The sequence below is a fragment of the Diabrotica virgifera genome, chromosome 3 (assembly GCF_917563875.1).
Source record: "Diabrotica virgifera virgifera chromosome 3, PGI_DIABVI_V3a".
Taxonomy (NCBI): domain Eukaryota; kingdom Metazoa; phylum Arthropoda; class Insecta; order Coleoptera; family Chrysomelidae; genus Diabrotica; species Diabrotica virgifera.
In genome coordinates this window covers 232357869-232372994 of record NC_065445.1, presented here as the reverse complement: position 1 = coordinate 232372994, position 15126 = coordinate 232357869, and the positions used below count along the sequence as shown (strand labels likewise).

Below are 15126 nucleotides of genomic sequence, written 5' to 3'. Positions count from 1 at the left end.
AATATGTGGATGGCACTAAAAATATTCAAACGGCGAATATTTGTTTACTTTGAAGTGTTGAAAAGACCGACAACGTACGGGAACACGACAAATATTCGACAAGCACTAAAATTTGTCAATGCCAAATAGCAAGCAACCCATCCACATATGCAAATAGCAATCATTTGATCGGTATTTGGCAAATACGGAACAAATGCTTGTAGGTCTGGATCCCGCGTATGAAAAAAAAGTTGATTAATAGCAAGCTGAAAATTTGTTAATAGCTTAAGGGTGTCTAGTCGGACAAACTTTGATATATGGGAACACTGGAACAGGGGCAGTTTTAATTGTGGAACAGGTTAAAAATTTGGAACGGTCAGACCACGAAAACGGCACATTTGTTTTGTCCGACAGAACAGACTTAAACTCTCCGAACAGAGATTAAACTCTCATGCAAAAATCAGACTCCTATTTATCACCAAATGGGTGTTTCAATGAGTGGAACATGTAGAATAGTTAAATGATAGGAATTATGACAGGTGATAAATATCAGTCTGATTTTTGCATGAGAGTTTAATCTCTGTTCGGAGAGTTTAAGTCTGTTCTGTCGGACAAAACAAATGTGCCGTTTTCGTGGTCTGACGGTTCCAAATTTTTAACCTGTTCCACAATTAAAACTGCCCCTGTTCCAGTGTTCCCATATATCAAAGTTTATCCGACTAGACACCCTTAAGCTATTAACAAATTTTCAGCTTGCTATTAATCAACTTTTTTTTCATACGCGGGATCCAGACCTATTGCTATTTGCCTATTAGTGTGGAGGGGTTGCTTGCTATTTGGCATTGACTAATTTTAGTGCTTGTCGAATATTTGTGGTGTTCCCGTACGTTGTCGGTCTTTTCAACACTTCAAAGTAAACAAATATTCGCCGTTTGAATATTTTTAGCATCCACATATTTTTGCAAGCACAAGCAAATTTTTTAGGTTAGGTTAAAGTTTATAACGTTTATTAAAGTAGTTTAGTTATTGTCACAGAGTGTAGAATATATTGAAAATAATAAATATGGAGTGGACCAATGAAAGTATTTTACAATTTTTGGATGCATATGATAATGAACCCATAATATGGAATGCAAATTTCTTTTTTTCTGCTATTTAATAATACACTTCCACCAGACATAATGACAAAAGCAGCTGAATTTATAAGAAGCTCTGTATCTGTATCCATCCTGTACCTTTTTTTTTGTTCGTTTAGAATATATTTGTTGTTTCCACAGTGGCTCGATATACGAAAAATCTCGAATATGTGGTGCAAGGTGCTTGCCGTTTAACAAACACTTTCATGAGCACTCAAATATTTGATATTTAGCAAGCACTTGTTCAGTATTTGCCAAATACCGCATATCTGGCGCCGCCTTTATATGCACCAGCAAAATAAAATTACAGTCGGAAAAATGAAAGAATATAGGGCTTTTCATCGATTGTCATGTATCACATAATATTAATATATCTACGACATACGTTATTGGTATTCTAATGATACAAACCCAAGACATATGGCGTACAGTATTTCTCATGATCATCTTTCAGTGCGTAATAGATATATTAGTATTATGTGACACATGACAGAAGCTCGAAACAAATGACAATCGATGAAAAGCCCTATGGACAACCTAAGTCTTGACGTCACAAAATTGGGAGGAGCTTATATTTGGCTCCAAACAATTTTGTTTATAATGTTAAACACTCATAAGGAATTTTTAATTTATTGTTTACGTGGTTTGTGTGACAAAATAAGACTTTTCATTTAGGTATTTAGTTAAAGAAATGTGCCAAATAAGAGATTATTATTCGTTTTGGCCCAGGTGAGTTAATTTAATACAATGATTAGAACGTAAACAGTATTAAGGTTATGTTTATTTTCAATCACTAAAGTCGACTTTACACTACATGATTTATCATGTGATTTGTCATATGATTTTTCCCATGACGAGCCGCATGACAATGCTTATGACAAAACGAGCCGTATAAACAATGCAAAATCATATGACAAATCACACAGTGTAAACATGTAAATTTCACTCCATGACCAAATCATATGACAAATCACATGATAAATCATGTAATGTAAAGTCGACTTAAGGAATAAAAACCACCTGAGCAAAAACGAATAAAAATCTCTTAATTAACACGTTTCTTTAACGAAATACGTAAATGAAGTCTTATTTTGCCACACTAAGCACATAAATGAAAAATTTCTTTTGACGATTTAACGTTAAAATCAAAATTGTTTGGAGCCAATATAAGCTCCTCCCAATTTTGTGACATTTGTGACGTCAGACTTAGGCTGTCCATTGCCCTAGAGAAGTAATTTTTATGGACAAGCGGCTTAATTTTTTGATACTAGTTTCAGTGAGTTAAGGCCGCGTCCCACCATCAAATAATTTGATCAAACTGGTTTGAGCAACGCTGTGTCTAGGTACACGCTAACGTGTACGCAAATAAAAAAGTTAGGTACACGCTTAAACGTCATAAAGTCAGTGACGTCATTATTTAGCGTGTACTATGACTGGGTTTTTTGGTACACGCTAATTTGAGCCGCGTGTATGCTGTGGTAAAGTATCTGTAAGTATTGCGAGTGTCAGAGTGTGGTTAGAATTTGTCTAATCGCGTTATGTTTACACATAATCGCCCTATGTTTATATTGATTTATAACGAGTTTCCTTATTTTTTTACTTGTTTAGTGTTTTTTTTAATTAACTATGGAGTGTGGACAATTATTTAGTTTTTTTAATTAGTTTAACAACATTTTAAAACAGTATGAAAAAGATAAGAGACAAAAATTCGTGATTAAGGGTAGCAGAAGTAATAGGATAAAATATACGGGGCAATTGGTTAGTGTGATAAAACTCAGCAGATCCGCTAGAGTAATAGATAGCAATAAAAGTTAGTAACAAAATTTTTAGCAAACTTTAAGCTTCATATTACAAAATTACTAAAATTAGTTAGAATGTTACAGCGGCGTTCGATAATATAGTGGCAGACCAAAGTTATGTTTTTTAAATGGAACACCCTATATTTTATTTTATGTTTGAAATCTTCTTAACTTCCACATCACTAAAATATAAAGGTTTATTATGTTATACAGGGTATTTACAAAGTTATAACCAATTTTCTATTAAAATCGTAACAAGTTCAACTCCCTGTATAAATAAAAATAAACACCACAGCAAAAATAAACTGGTATAATTATTTTAACAGTATTTTGTATATATCGTGTTAACTAATATTTATTTTGCTAACCTGAATATAATATACTGTTATATACATGCATATTGTTTTATTACAATTAAGTTTGAAACATCTGAATAGTTTTGCTTCCCTTCCCCTTCCCTTAATAAAAATATTTTTTATCAAACAAACACCAAACATATCAAAATAGCGTGTACCAAAATATAAAGTCACTGCGCACGCTAAATAATGACGTCACTGGCTTAATGAAGTTTAATTCGCGTGTACCTAACTTTTTTAATTGCGTACACGTTAGCGTGTACCTAGACACAGCGTTAGAGAAAACACGTGAAATTTGACAGTATGTATGGTTTGTGATATGATGCCTGTCAAGTGTCAACTTTAATGTCATGTCACAGCCACCCTTCATATGTCAACAAAAAGTCAAAATAAAATGCCCAAAAACAGAAACAAAATGTCGTCAAGATAAAAAATGAAAGCAAGGCAAATGAAATGAAATAGGATTTTAGAGGATTAATTTGGTTTATTGGTTTCCTCAAAATTTATTAATACAGTAATTTTGTTTTTAGCTGTAAATATAAACGTGCAATATCTCAAATTTGTACGTAAAATCAACTTTAATATGGAAATAGAGCAAGATGCTAGTGAGAAGACTTGTAAAATAGAAATAGATGAGGCATGTGATGGTCCTTTGGATGTCTTCAAAATTGAAATTACGGAAGAACCCAAGAGAGAACCCAACGCATTTGATAATCCAGATTTTAATAAGTTCCCGGTAAATCCTGAAGTAGAGCAAGTTGAATATAAATTTACCCTATCTGAAAAAAAGCAAACAAGCAGTGAAGAAGGTAAATAAATAAACTCATAAGTAAAATAGCATGATAACAAATTGATTGTATATTGATGATGTTGGTTATTAACCCTTTATCGGGCACATTCAAAAATATTTCAATAACTTTTACTGGATAATGGAACCATAGGGTTAGATTGAATTCAAATGCATATTTTACCCAAACTCTGCTTTACAAGGCTTGCTGTTCAGTGTAGGCATATGGGTCATTTGCGGTTGGAGAACATCAACCAATGGTTAATGTTGCCAGCCATTTTTCACGTGTTTGTAGATTTCGCGTCTTATTCTGTCAGCTGTTAGGTTAGCTGTGAATGTGCCTACTACTAAGAATTTTTTTGATAAGTAAAAATATATTTCTATGCAAAACGAATTCAATTATGGTTTCTTGAACCTATATTTGATTATATGTGTTACATGATATTTAGTGATGGGTAAATACTCAGGGTTTTTACCCGATTGGAGTATTTATACCTATGGGTTTTTTTTATTAAAAAATTAGTTGTTAATAAAAAAATTTTTTTCAAGAAATTGAAACATTAACACATATTACATACTAAAATCTAAATCACTGAGATTCTCATTCTCACTAGCTCTTGAGCTATCATATCTATACCTGATATCCATTTCACTGATCTCACTGTCATTTTCACCCTCATCATCGCTAATATCATCACTGAGGACAATATAGTCATTATTTGGATATGGTGTCTCTTCAGCTTGGCCTGTTGTCAATTCATCAATTTCATGTTTCCCTTTTTCGTTTTCGTGTAGTAATTTCCAGTTGTGAGCCAAATATGTAATTTTCCCAGCCCTAGTGTTTGTCAAACGATTACGTTTTTTATTGTGGATCCAACTGAACGTACTGAATGATCTTTCAGTTGCTGCAGAGCTAACTGGAGCTGATAATATGCGAACAGCAACTTCTGAAAGGGATCTTTGCAGATCCCTTTCCACCATACCAATGGCGATACTGATGCTGCAGAAATCCACACAAATTCTTTTCCCCATAGCCCATCCTTTGCAATATAATTGGCCAAGTCACTGGAAGCCGAAGTGGCAATATTCATTTTGTCAGCAACTTTGTGAATGAATTCCATTGCGTCCACATGCTCGACTGGAATTAAATGGCAACCCTGACTCGAGGGATCTAATAGTGCTGCAGCCAAATGAATTGGCCCTAGAGCCATATATGCTTCCTCTCTTAAATTTTTTGTAAAATAGTATTCTCCTCGGCTTTTGTAAGTGGGGATTGTGGTAATAAAATGACAAGATTTTTCTGCAAATCATTAAAAGTGTAATGCCTTTTATGGATTAAACATACATTTGATTCAAATTGTTTTGTTAAAATTACAATAGGTTGTAAAATTAATATTAATTTCTCAACTCGAATCCAAAAAACATTGTCATCTAAAGTTTGAGACTTTAGTTCTCTTGGTAAATAGCACAGGCCAACGATGAAAAAACTTTTTTGATAAAATTACCTGTATCTTATGTATTTTAGTGTGCTGAGTAGTCAGAAAATCATATTAAAAATGCTGTACCACCCACCATTCTTTCACAATTTAACATTTAAAATTGCATAATTACCTTTGAAACCAAGATTACTACTAAGAAAAAAGAAGCTTGGATTGGATTCAAAAAAGTTTTAACCAAGTTTTTAGGTAATGTGAAAGACCCTAACTACGAGCTTATAGTAGCTTTTTTTTTTTTTTTTTTTTATTTAATGGCATAGACATTAGTCATACAGCCAGTTGCAATAAACAAAATACAATCCTAATCCTAATACAAAATTAAACAGAAACAATATAGTAACACAATAAATAATACAATACAATAATAATACAATAAAAACAATAATGGAACTCTGATAAAGTGATAAAATATTTATGACAAAAAAAGAAGATGCAAATCTGAACTTAAATCATAAAAAATCTCATGCCCGCGTACAAATCTTATAGGACCGTGCGTGTATCTGACAAGAAATCTATAATGATATTGTATATTTGTTGTGAGCCTGTAGCCAGCAAAGACTGTATATTGAATGGTGCATGCATATCAAGTTTAATTAAATTTTTATAGAGAGAGTTTGAATGCTGTTGAAACTTAGTACATTCAAAAAAGATATGATCAAGATCACCCTGCTTTCCGCAATGTTTGCAATTATTGTCTTCAATCACATTTATTTTATATAAATGACTTGGATAGCAAGCATGCCCAAAACGTAATCGATTTATAGTTGTTATATATTTACGTGGAGCTTTAAAACTCTTAAACCATGTACTTTGTGGAATCACTGGTTGTAAAGTGGTGTATCTTGTGGGGTTTGTTAAGCAGTAAAGATTCCATTGATCTTTCCATATCGATAGTTGGTTTCTTTTAAAAATAGTAATAACATCTGATACACATAAAGAATATGACAATAAAGTGCCTGATGTTATACTGGATTTGGCTAAGTAGTCTACATACTCATTATCTTTGAGTCCAATATGTGCCTTAACCCAAATAAATTTTATATTGAAGCCAGAGTCTTCTAACTGCTTTAACATATCCTTTATTAAAAATATGTAAGGATTACTAAATGTTTTGGGCAAAAAAGTATTTTTGATATTCTGTAAAACTGATAGACAGTCTGAAAGAATTAACGTTTTTTTAGTATAAGAGTTTTTAATATATTTCAACGCTTCGAGTATGGCCAATGATTCCGCAGAGAAAATTGAAAACTCATTGGGAAGTTTGTACTTGAATTCAAAACCTCCTGAGGGTAAAAAATACGCACAGCCAGACCCTTCTCCTGATTTAGATGCATCTGTGTATATAACTGTTGCATCACTGTAGCAGTTCAAAATAGATTTCAGGATATTGTTGCTGATTATGTTGTTTTCGTTGTATGTGGGTATTATTACATCAGTTTTATGGAAGAGAGCAAAGTAGTCTAAGTTTTTGTCTACTGTGTTTAATTCCTTTGAAAAAATAGGATTGTTCTGTAATGCAGTACATAAAGGCGGAGATGGTTTTTTAATCCAATACTTGTGAGTAAGATCTGATTCGTTAAGATGACATATACTGGAAAATAATTTGAAATTTGTAGTGTGTGCTTTAAGTACCCATTTTTCGCTTAGTAAATTTCTTCTAATCTGTAAAGGAGGCTCAGAAGCTTCAACATGTATTGGTTGTATAGGAGTAGATCTCATAGCACCTAAACAGATTCTCAAGGCAGAGTTTTGGAAAACGTCAATTTTTCTTAAAAGGTTTTTGGAAGCAGAACCGTAGAGGGTAGCACCATAATCTATAATGGATCGTATATAAGCTCTATAAAACAATAAAGATGTTTCAACATCGCAGCCCCACCACACTCTAGTTGTCATTCTAAGGAAATTAATACCTTTGCTACATCTATCCAGCATATATTGTATGTGTGGTTTCCAAGTTAGTTTTTTGTCCAGAATGAGTCCCAGATATTTGACATTATTTTTAAATGTAAAAGATTGATCACTAAGTAATACATCTTGGTTTATAGGAAGATTGTGTCTTGTAAAGACAGATACTGCTGATTTTTTAATTGATAAATTTAAGCCGTTCTCTAAGAACCATGGAAAGAGGGAACTACAAACTGTACTTAGGTTTTGCATACCGTTTTCATATTTCTTGCTTTCCATATAGACACAAAAATCGTCTGCATATTGTATGATTTTGAATGGGATGTTGTTTATTTGCATCTTATGTATGTCAGAGGTGTACAGATTAAATAAAATTGGTGATAATACTGAGCCTTGTGGTATACCGTAATAATTATGTCGAGGTCCTATAAGTTTATTATTATGATCTCTGATGTAAATTACCCTATCTGTATAGAAACCGATTATTGTGTTAACGAAAGCAATTGGCATATGAAAAAAATTTACCATTTTATGTTTTAAGGTTGATAAACAAACTGAGTCATATGCTCCTTCAATATCTAAGAATAGTGCTGCTAAGTAGTTATTTTTAGTTAAGTTATTCTGTACATCTACAACAAGTGTTGTTAAAGCGTCTAGAGTTCCAAAACCTCTTTTGTAACCAAACTGGTTTACTGGAAGTAAATTCTCTTTTTGTAACCACCAATCTAATCTAAATTTTAAAAGCCTTTCTAAAGTTTTAAAAATACAAGACAGTAAGGATATTGGTCTATATGAACTTACGATGTTTGGGTCTTTTCCGGGTTTAAGGATAGGAACAACTAAGATGTCTTTGAAAGAATCGATAACTATATTTTTTTGGATGATATCATTGGTCGCGTTCACCAGAATAATCCGAGTGCAATCCGATTAATTTGCGCTGAAACGCTGACAGTTTTTTTACTAGTGAACGACTGACGTTTGACATTCGATTGAGAGTGTTCTGTGTTCCATTTGTTTATTTTTTTATTCTTTGTTTATATAATTTATAACCTAGACAGTTTTGTTTTTAAATAAAACTGAAACTGTGTCTAAGCTAAAATGGATAATATTCATGAAGAATTTTTGTTTGGGGACGAAATTAGCAAATGCCGTTATACATTTAGCAGATGTACCTGCCTCACAATTATTCCAGAAGGATGAGATGAAATTAAATATATATAAACCATAATTCAATATCCAATTTAGAGAACATTTTCGTATGTCCAGAACTACTTTCCAGGTAAAATTGTATAACAAATTAATAACATCATGTATATTATATTGTTATATTTCCAGGAACTATTTAATTGTATTGGTCATATCCACCAATTTGAAAACAGAATAATTCTATTGGAAAAAATTAATGTTTATGATGTGGATGCTAAGTAAACCAGAGAATTTGTTGCTGGGGATACGTTTGGTTTGCCAAAGAGCTCTGGACATAAGATTTTCACCCAAATAATATAGAATTACAAAAAATTGGAAATAACTAATCTTGAATATCAATGTGTATATTGAGTTTAATTTTATTGTAAATATTCTATAATATAATTTTATTGTAAATATTGTATTAACACATTTGTGGACACATCTTCATATGCAGACAGTAATTTCCCTTTGTAAGTACATGCATATTAGTCGTATCTGCGAATGGGTTAATTGTAAATCGTAATCAATAAAAATTTTTTGTGAATCAATAAAAAACTGGTTTGTTTGAAAATAAATGTAGTACAAATGTGGTCATAATATTTATTTTCATGCTTAGATAAAAACTAAATGTATTGTACTTAACACAACCTTTCATATATCTTCCTCCTCCATTGTTAAGCAGAATTTGTTAACAAGAATTGTCCCTCCATTCTTTTTTTAATAAGAGGAATTTCTTCCTTAGCGTTCCTAGTATTTGGTTGTGGCTCTAAAATTGCATTTGTTTCACTGAGAGCATCTAAAAGGTCTCTCAATCCTTATTTCGTTTGACATAGCCATACTCGTAGAAATAATTCTATCTGTATTGATGGTATTATCAGAGAACAACGAACACATGGTGGTCTTCAGAGTGCTCCCAACCAACAGTACCTTATGCTGCTGCGTTTTCTTTTACTGTTTTAACCCTTATCCGGGCAAGTGGGGCTCAATAGGCCCGAAATGCCATGTCTTTTATATGGAAGTAAAATGTCTTGCCCGGATAAGTATTAAAGTGAGCTTTCTCGTTTCAGAATTTTTTATCGAATACAGCTTCAAGATAATGTAACCATGCAAAATAATTATTTTTTCCCTTTATAGGATGCCAGCAACAACTTTGTAATGTGAGATTGCTTGGAAATGTGCTTCTGTATGAGCATCATAAAGGGATGTCTACTGCATTCCCAGTTTATCTCAAGAGTTAGTTGGTTGTGATCAAAGAATCGTATTAAAAAATAGATTATATCTCCCTCTAGTTCTTTTTTCATAGTACTTATATTAAATTTGGATTATGCCTAATTCCATGAAATGACAACAAATAATATGATTGTAAATAGTTTTGAAAAAGCTGTTTAAACTGTATAATTAAATTTTTTTTAAAACGTCTACTTTTAAAAATTTCGTACCTAGGCCTGGATCCCGCATACCAAAAAAAAGTTGATTAATAGCAAGCTCAAATTTGTTAATAGCTTAACGGTGTCTAGTTGGACACACTTTGATGTATAGAAACACTGGAACAGGGGAAGCCTTAATTGTGGAACGTGCCATCCTGACAAGTTTATGATTGTGAAAACTAGCAGGTTGTTTTTAAGTTTATTCAATAGCAAACTTTGTATATTATAATATATGAAAAAATTTTTGTCCGAAAAATATGTTGGGCAGTTGGCTGAAAGACTTTGGTCGATGGCCTTTTGGTACATTGTATCAATAAAGTATGTCTCTCTCTATGTTGGGCATTTTAATAATTCCGACACGTAGAACATGTCAGAGGATAGGAATTATATTGGTGATAAATAGCAGTCTAATTTTGCATGCTAATGAAAGAGTAGCAAATCAATAGGAAGTTCTGTCTGACACAACACATGAGACGTTTTTGTAGTCTGACGTTCGAAACCTGTTCAACAATTAAAACTTCCCGTTCCAGTGTTTGTTTTAAATTAAAACATCAAAGTTTGTCCGACTAGACACCGTTAAGCTAATAACAAATTTTCAGCTTGCTATTAATAAACTTTCTTTTGGTATGCAGGATCCAGGCCTATTAACTATTTAACTCGAGCAGATTCCATTTTACCAGCGAATATAAATCTCATTCAAAATTCGGCATATCTAGATACTTAACTTAATGAAATCTTACCAGAATAATAAACGTTTACTACAAGAACAAGAAAATTTTGATAATAAATTAAAGATTCGGTCAGCTGTAGAAAGGTTTGAACTAATAAAATGCAAATTTAGAGGATTAAAATTTGATACAGAAAATATTCGATTAACGAACATTGTGTTTTACACAATTTTATAATATAGAAGGCAATAATGTTCTGGATAAATGCAATATTGAGTAGGTATGCTAAATAAAGAAATTAATAACACAACGGTGGGTGAAGAAGAATAAAAAATTGGAAATATTATTGAAAATAACTAATATGGAGTATTATTGTATAGGTACCTACCTACCTATATTAAATTTAATTTTATTGTAGGTAAATATTAATTACAAATAGTTGGTATGCAATCAATACCAATTTTTATAAGATTTGTGAATCAATCAAAAACTGGATTGTTGGAAAATAAATGAGGTAGGTACCTACTATACAGATATTGTGTTAATATTTCTAGTAACTATATAAATAAAAAAACACAAATATTTCTAACTTAATTTAGATAATAACTATATATAGGATACATATTAATAATACTAAAATAAGAACTACAAATATTTACAATAAATTACATACAATAATTATTGTATTTATATTCAATTTTAATTAAATTATCCATTTTACTTTGAACTTAATTTTAAAGTTGGCGGGATTCAGCTATCACAGCACAATAACAAATTTAAGGCTGAATAAAATGGCGAGCGCTTCCAATCCGATTAATTCAGCGCACCGTTCACTAGTAAAAGAGCTTCCAATCCGATTGCAATCCGATTCCAAGCTCTCTGTTTGATGAACGCAACCATTGAAGACATTTAAAAGAAGTTTTTTAGCAACATCTGGTAGGTTGGTTAACATGGGGTATTTTATATGATCGATACCAGGAGAAGTATTTATGCGGTTTTTAAGGGCAAAATCTAATTCAGTTTCAGTAAATGGTTTTAACAGGAAGTGATTATTTGAATGATGACTTTGTGTAGATCGTGTAGGTGAATTTTGAGCAAAAGGAGGACATACTTTATTAAAAAAGTCGTCTAATAGATTATCATTGAAGGGTTTTATACTAATAGATGCTTTTCGATTCATTTTGTTGGCCTGTGACCATATCTCCTTAGAGGAGGTATTTTTGCTTAAATTAGAACACCATTTAATCCAACTAGCTTTGGCTTTTTGTTTCAACTGCTTTTTAGTAAGAGCAGTAACTTTCTGACAATTTAGATAATTATCAAGGCTTGGTGAACGTTTATACAATGCTAATGCTTCTTTTCTGTCATTGATTATCAGATCGCATTCTGGGTCCCACCATGGTGGAGGCGATCGATTTTTAGATTTAAAAATTTTGTATTGAGGAATAGATCTAATTGCAGCATCATTAATGCAATCTAATAGAAAACTATAATTTTGATAAGTATTGAAAGAGCTATTGTAGTTGGAAAACATGTTTTCAATTAAGGATGTATACAGGGACCAATTGGCTTTCTTGATATTCCATTTGCTTTTTGGATAAATTATTTCTTGTGAGGTGTTGGTTATTGAAAAATTCATAGATATAGCAAAATGATTCGAGCCTAAGGTGTCAGATAAAACTGACCAAGTAAATTTACTGGCTATATTAGCTGTGCAGAGTGAAATGTCAATCATAGATTTTTGAGTACCATATCTAGGAAGATATGTAGGTTCTCCATTATTCAAAATTACAAGATCTAGGTCTTCGATACTGCTAACAATTTGGTTACCAACTGGATCATTACGCAGTGAGCCCCATAGTGAGTGATGAGCATTCATATCTCCGCCAATTAAAAAAGGTGATTTGATTTGTGAGAAGATATTTATCCAATCGTTTTTGGATGTACTAATATTTGGAGGTCTATATATAGATAAAAAACTTAATTCTATTGTGTTACATTTAACGATAGCACCGCAAACTAAAATTCCCTCATTAAAATTGTTTCTAATATTTATTTCACGAAATGGTATAGTTGTTTTAATTAAAATTGCAACACCTGCATACCCGTCATATCTATCTTGGCGAATTACATTATAACCTTTAAATGTATAATTTTGATTTGGTTTGAACCAGGTTTCACTTAATAATACAATATCAATATTTTCAGTTATTAAAAAATGAATTAAACTATTTTTATTCGAAACAACGGATCTACCGTTCCATTGCAAAATTTTTAATGATTTAAGTTCTGGGAACATGTTATTTATGAGTGATATCCTCTAAAATCGTTTTTATACCATGGTAAATACTATCTTGACTCATAGTTTTTATATCATCTACAGTTTGAATATTTGTAATCAAATTAAAAATATAATTGGAAATGAGAGTTTCCAATACTCGTTGATCTGATTTGTTTTGACAAATTGGGGGTTTTAAATTAGCAGGAAGGGGTTTGGAGGGCCCAAAATTAAAAGGGAACATGGGTGAATTGTTTTGTGTTTGGTTTGGTGATATTTTTCGTTTTTTAGCTATATTGTAGTGGCTTGAGGAGGGTTGGGATTGGGATGTATTATTTGAAATGTTTTGATTTTTATGTGTGGTAGTAGAAGGGGATGATTTTTTTGAAGATGTTGGGAGGGGAGGAAAACTGTCTTCGATATTGTCTAGTGTGGAATATCTATTCTGAATAAACAATCCCGAGAAGGACGATTCACAGTAATTTTTTGCCTCGATAAAGGAAATTTTTTGCTCAATCATCACGTTCTTTATCTTCTTTTGATGTTCGTATTTTGGACACTTCTTGGATATGGAAACATGATCTTTACTATCACAATGTATGCATTGAACATCATTACCTTGACATGTATGATCTTCATTTTTGATTTTTCCACATTTTATGCAATGTGCTTGTGGACTGCGACACTGCTTGGAAATATGTCCAAATCTTAAGCAATTGTAACACTGTGTTACTTTGCCAATGTAGGTTTCAACAGGAAAAAATACACTATTTATTGAAATGTAGCTAGGAAGAATATTTCCTTCGAAGGTGACTATCATTGTCCTTTTGGGTACATAGTTAGTTTTTCCATCGGTGTCAACTTTTCTGTAAGTTCTTTTAAAGGCTATTATGGGGGAGGGAGATTTACTATTATCTAACAAATACTTTTCATCGTATTGAGTATCAATATCTCTTATTAGGCCTCTTATTTCTAGTAAATGGTTAGGGACATATGCTACTAAGTTTTGGTCTTTTAATTTTATATGTTTAACTAAATTATTTGCATCTACGATTGACCTTAACAAAACTTTAATTCTGTTTTTTCCAATGGCTTTTATTTCAATAATATTAGGAATGTTCAATTTTTTATGCAAAATGTCCGCAACAGTAAGTGGATGTAAACGGCCAATATCCTGATTGTTTGATTTTTCTATATATACATAAACATTATCAAAATTGTACTTATCTGATGCAACGTTGAACAATTTTTTCTCTACAACTTTTTGCGGAGGTGGAATTTGTTGTGTCGGCACTTTAATAACATCTCTGGTTTTAGTTGTAATTTTCGCAGTAGAATCATCCAAATTTTCTATTAAACTTGATTCAATAATATCCATTTCACTATTCTCACTAGCACCTGAAAAGTTTTCACCTAATGGTGTCCCTGGGGAAAAAGCTTCCCCCATTGGGGGTCGCTTATAGCACTGTTTATCGCACTCAATCAATATCAGGTTTTAAATCACACCAAGTGTCCTTTTTTCTACTAATTAACTCGCTAAATAGTTAATTTTATTAAGAGCAGATTTTAATGGGCACTGTCAGCTTGACGTTTTTGATTTCAACGCTTATAGTATCCTGATATGGATGAAGAAGATAGACATGATGAGCTTGGACTGGGATGGTTTTCCCTCGCAGGCGTGCTTGGATTCAAACATTGTGGTGGATCAATTATTACATCTTCATCTAGATCGAGCTGAAAAAAATATATGTCACCTTTACCTTTACGCCTTTACCCTTTACCTTTTAATTAAACAATTCAATTATTTGATTTTTCACTTAAACATAATGAGCGTGAAAATGAGCCAAGGCTAGTTAGGCAGAGGCCTTAAACCTTGATTAGCCATTGACTAATTAGACTATTATATAATCATGTGTAAATTTTATACGCTGAAAAAATTGTTATTTTTAGTTTTAGTTGAATTTTAAACCTACCTGCTCAGTTTCTCTATCTCTGTGCTTTTCCTTGGCTGACTCGAAAGTTGAAGCTGATTTTAGGTTGATCATTTTCTTTGCTTCCTTGGGACACTTGCGGCACTTATTTATATGGCCAGTCAGTTTATTCACAT

General features: G+C 32.1%; 1 protein-coding gene and 1 long non-coding RNA gene across 2 annotated transcripts in view; both read left to right on the top strand.

Moving 5' to 3' along the window:
• Positions 1 to 3646: 3646 nt before the first annotated feature.
• The window catches only part of LOC126881589 (zinc finger protein 227-like), a 44520-nt gene continuing 33040 nt past the window's right edge, over positions 3647 to 15126 (top strand). The window contains exon 1 of the mRNA XM_050645951.1: positions 3647 to 4079. Coding sequence (XP_050501908.1) covers positions 3854 to 4079 — 226 coding nt within the window. The 5' untranslated portion in view covers positions 3647 to 3853. The remainder of the gene's footprint in view (positions 4080 to 15126) is intronic.
• LOC126881590 (uncharacterized) lies at positions 8347 to 9236 on the top strand. The gene is made up of 2 exons (XR_007696923.1): positions 8347 to 8737; positions 8794 to 9236. It is a non-coding gene; the product is annotated as an uncharacterized LOC126881590 (long non-coding RNA).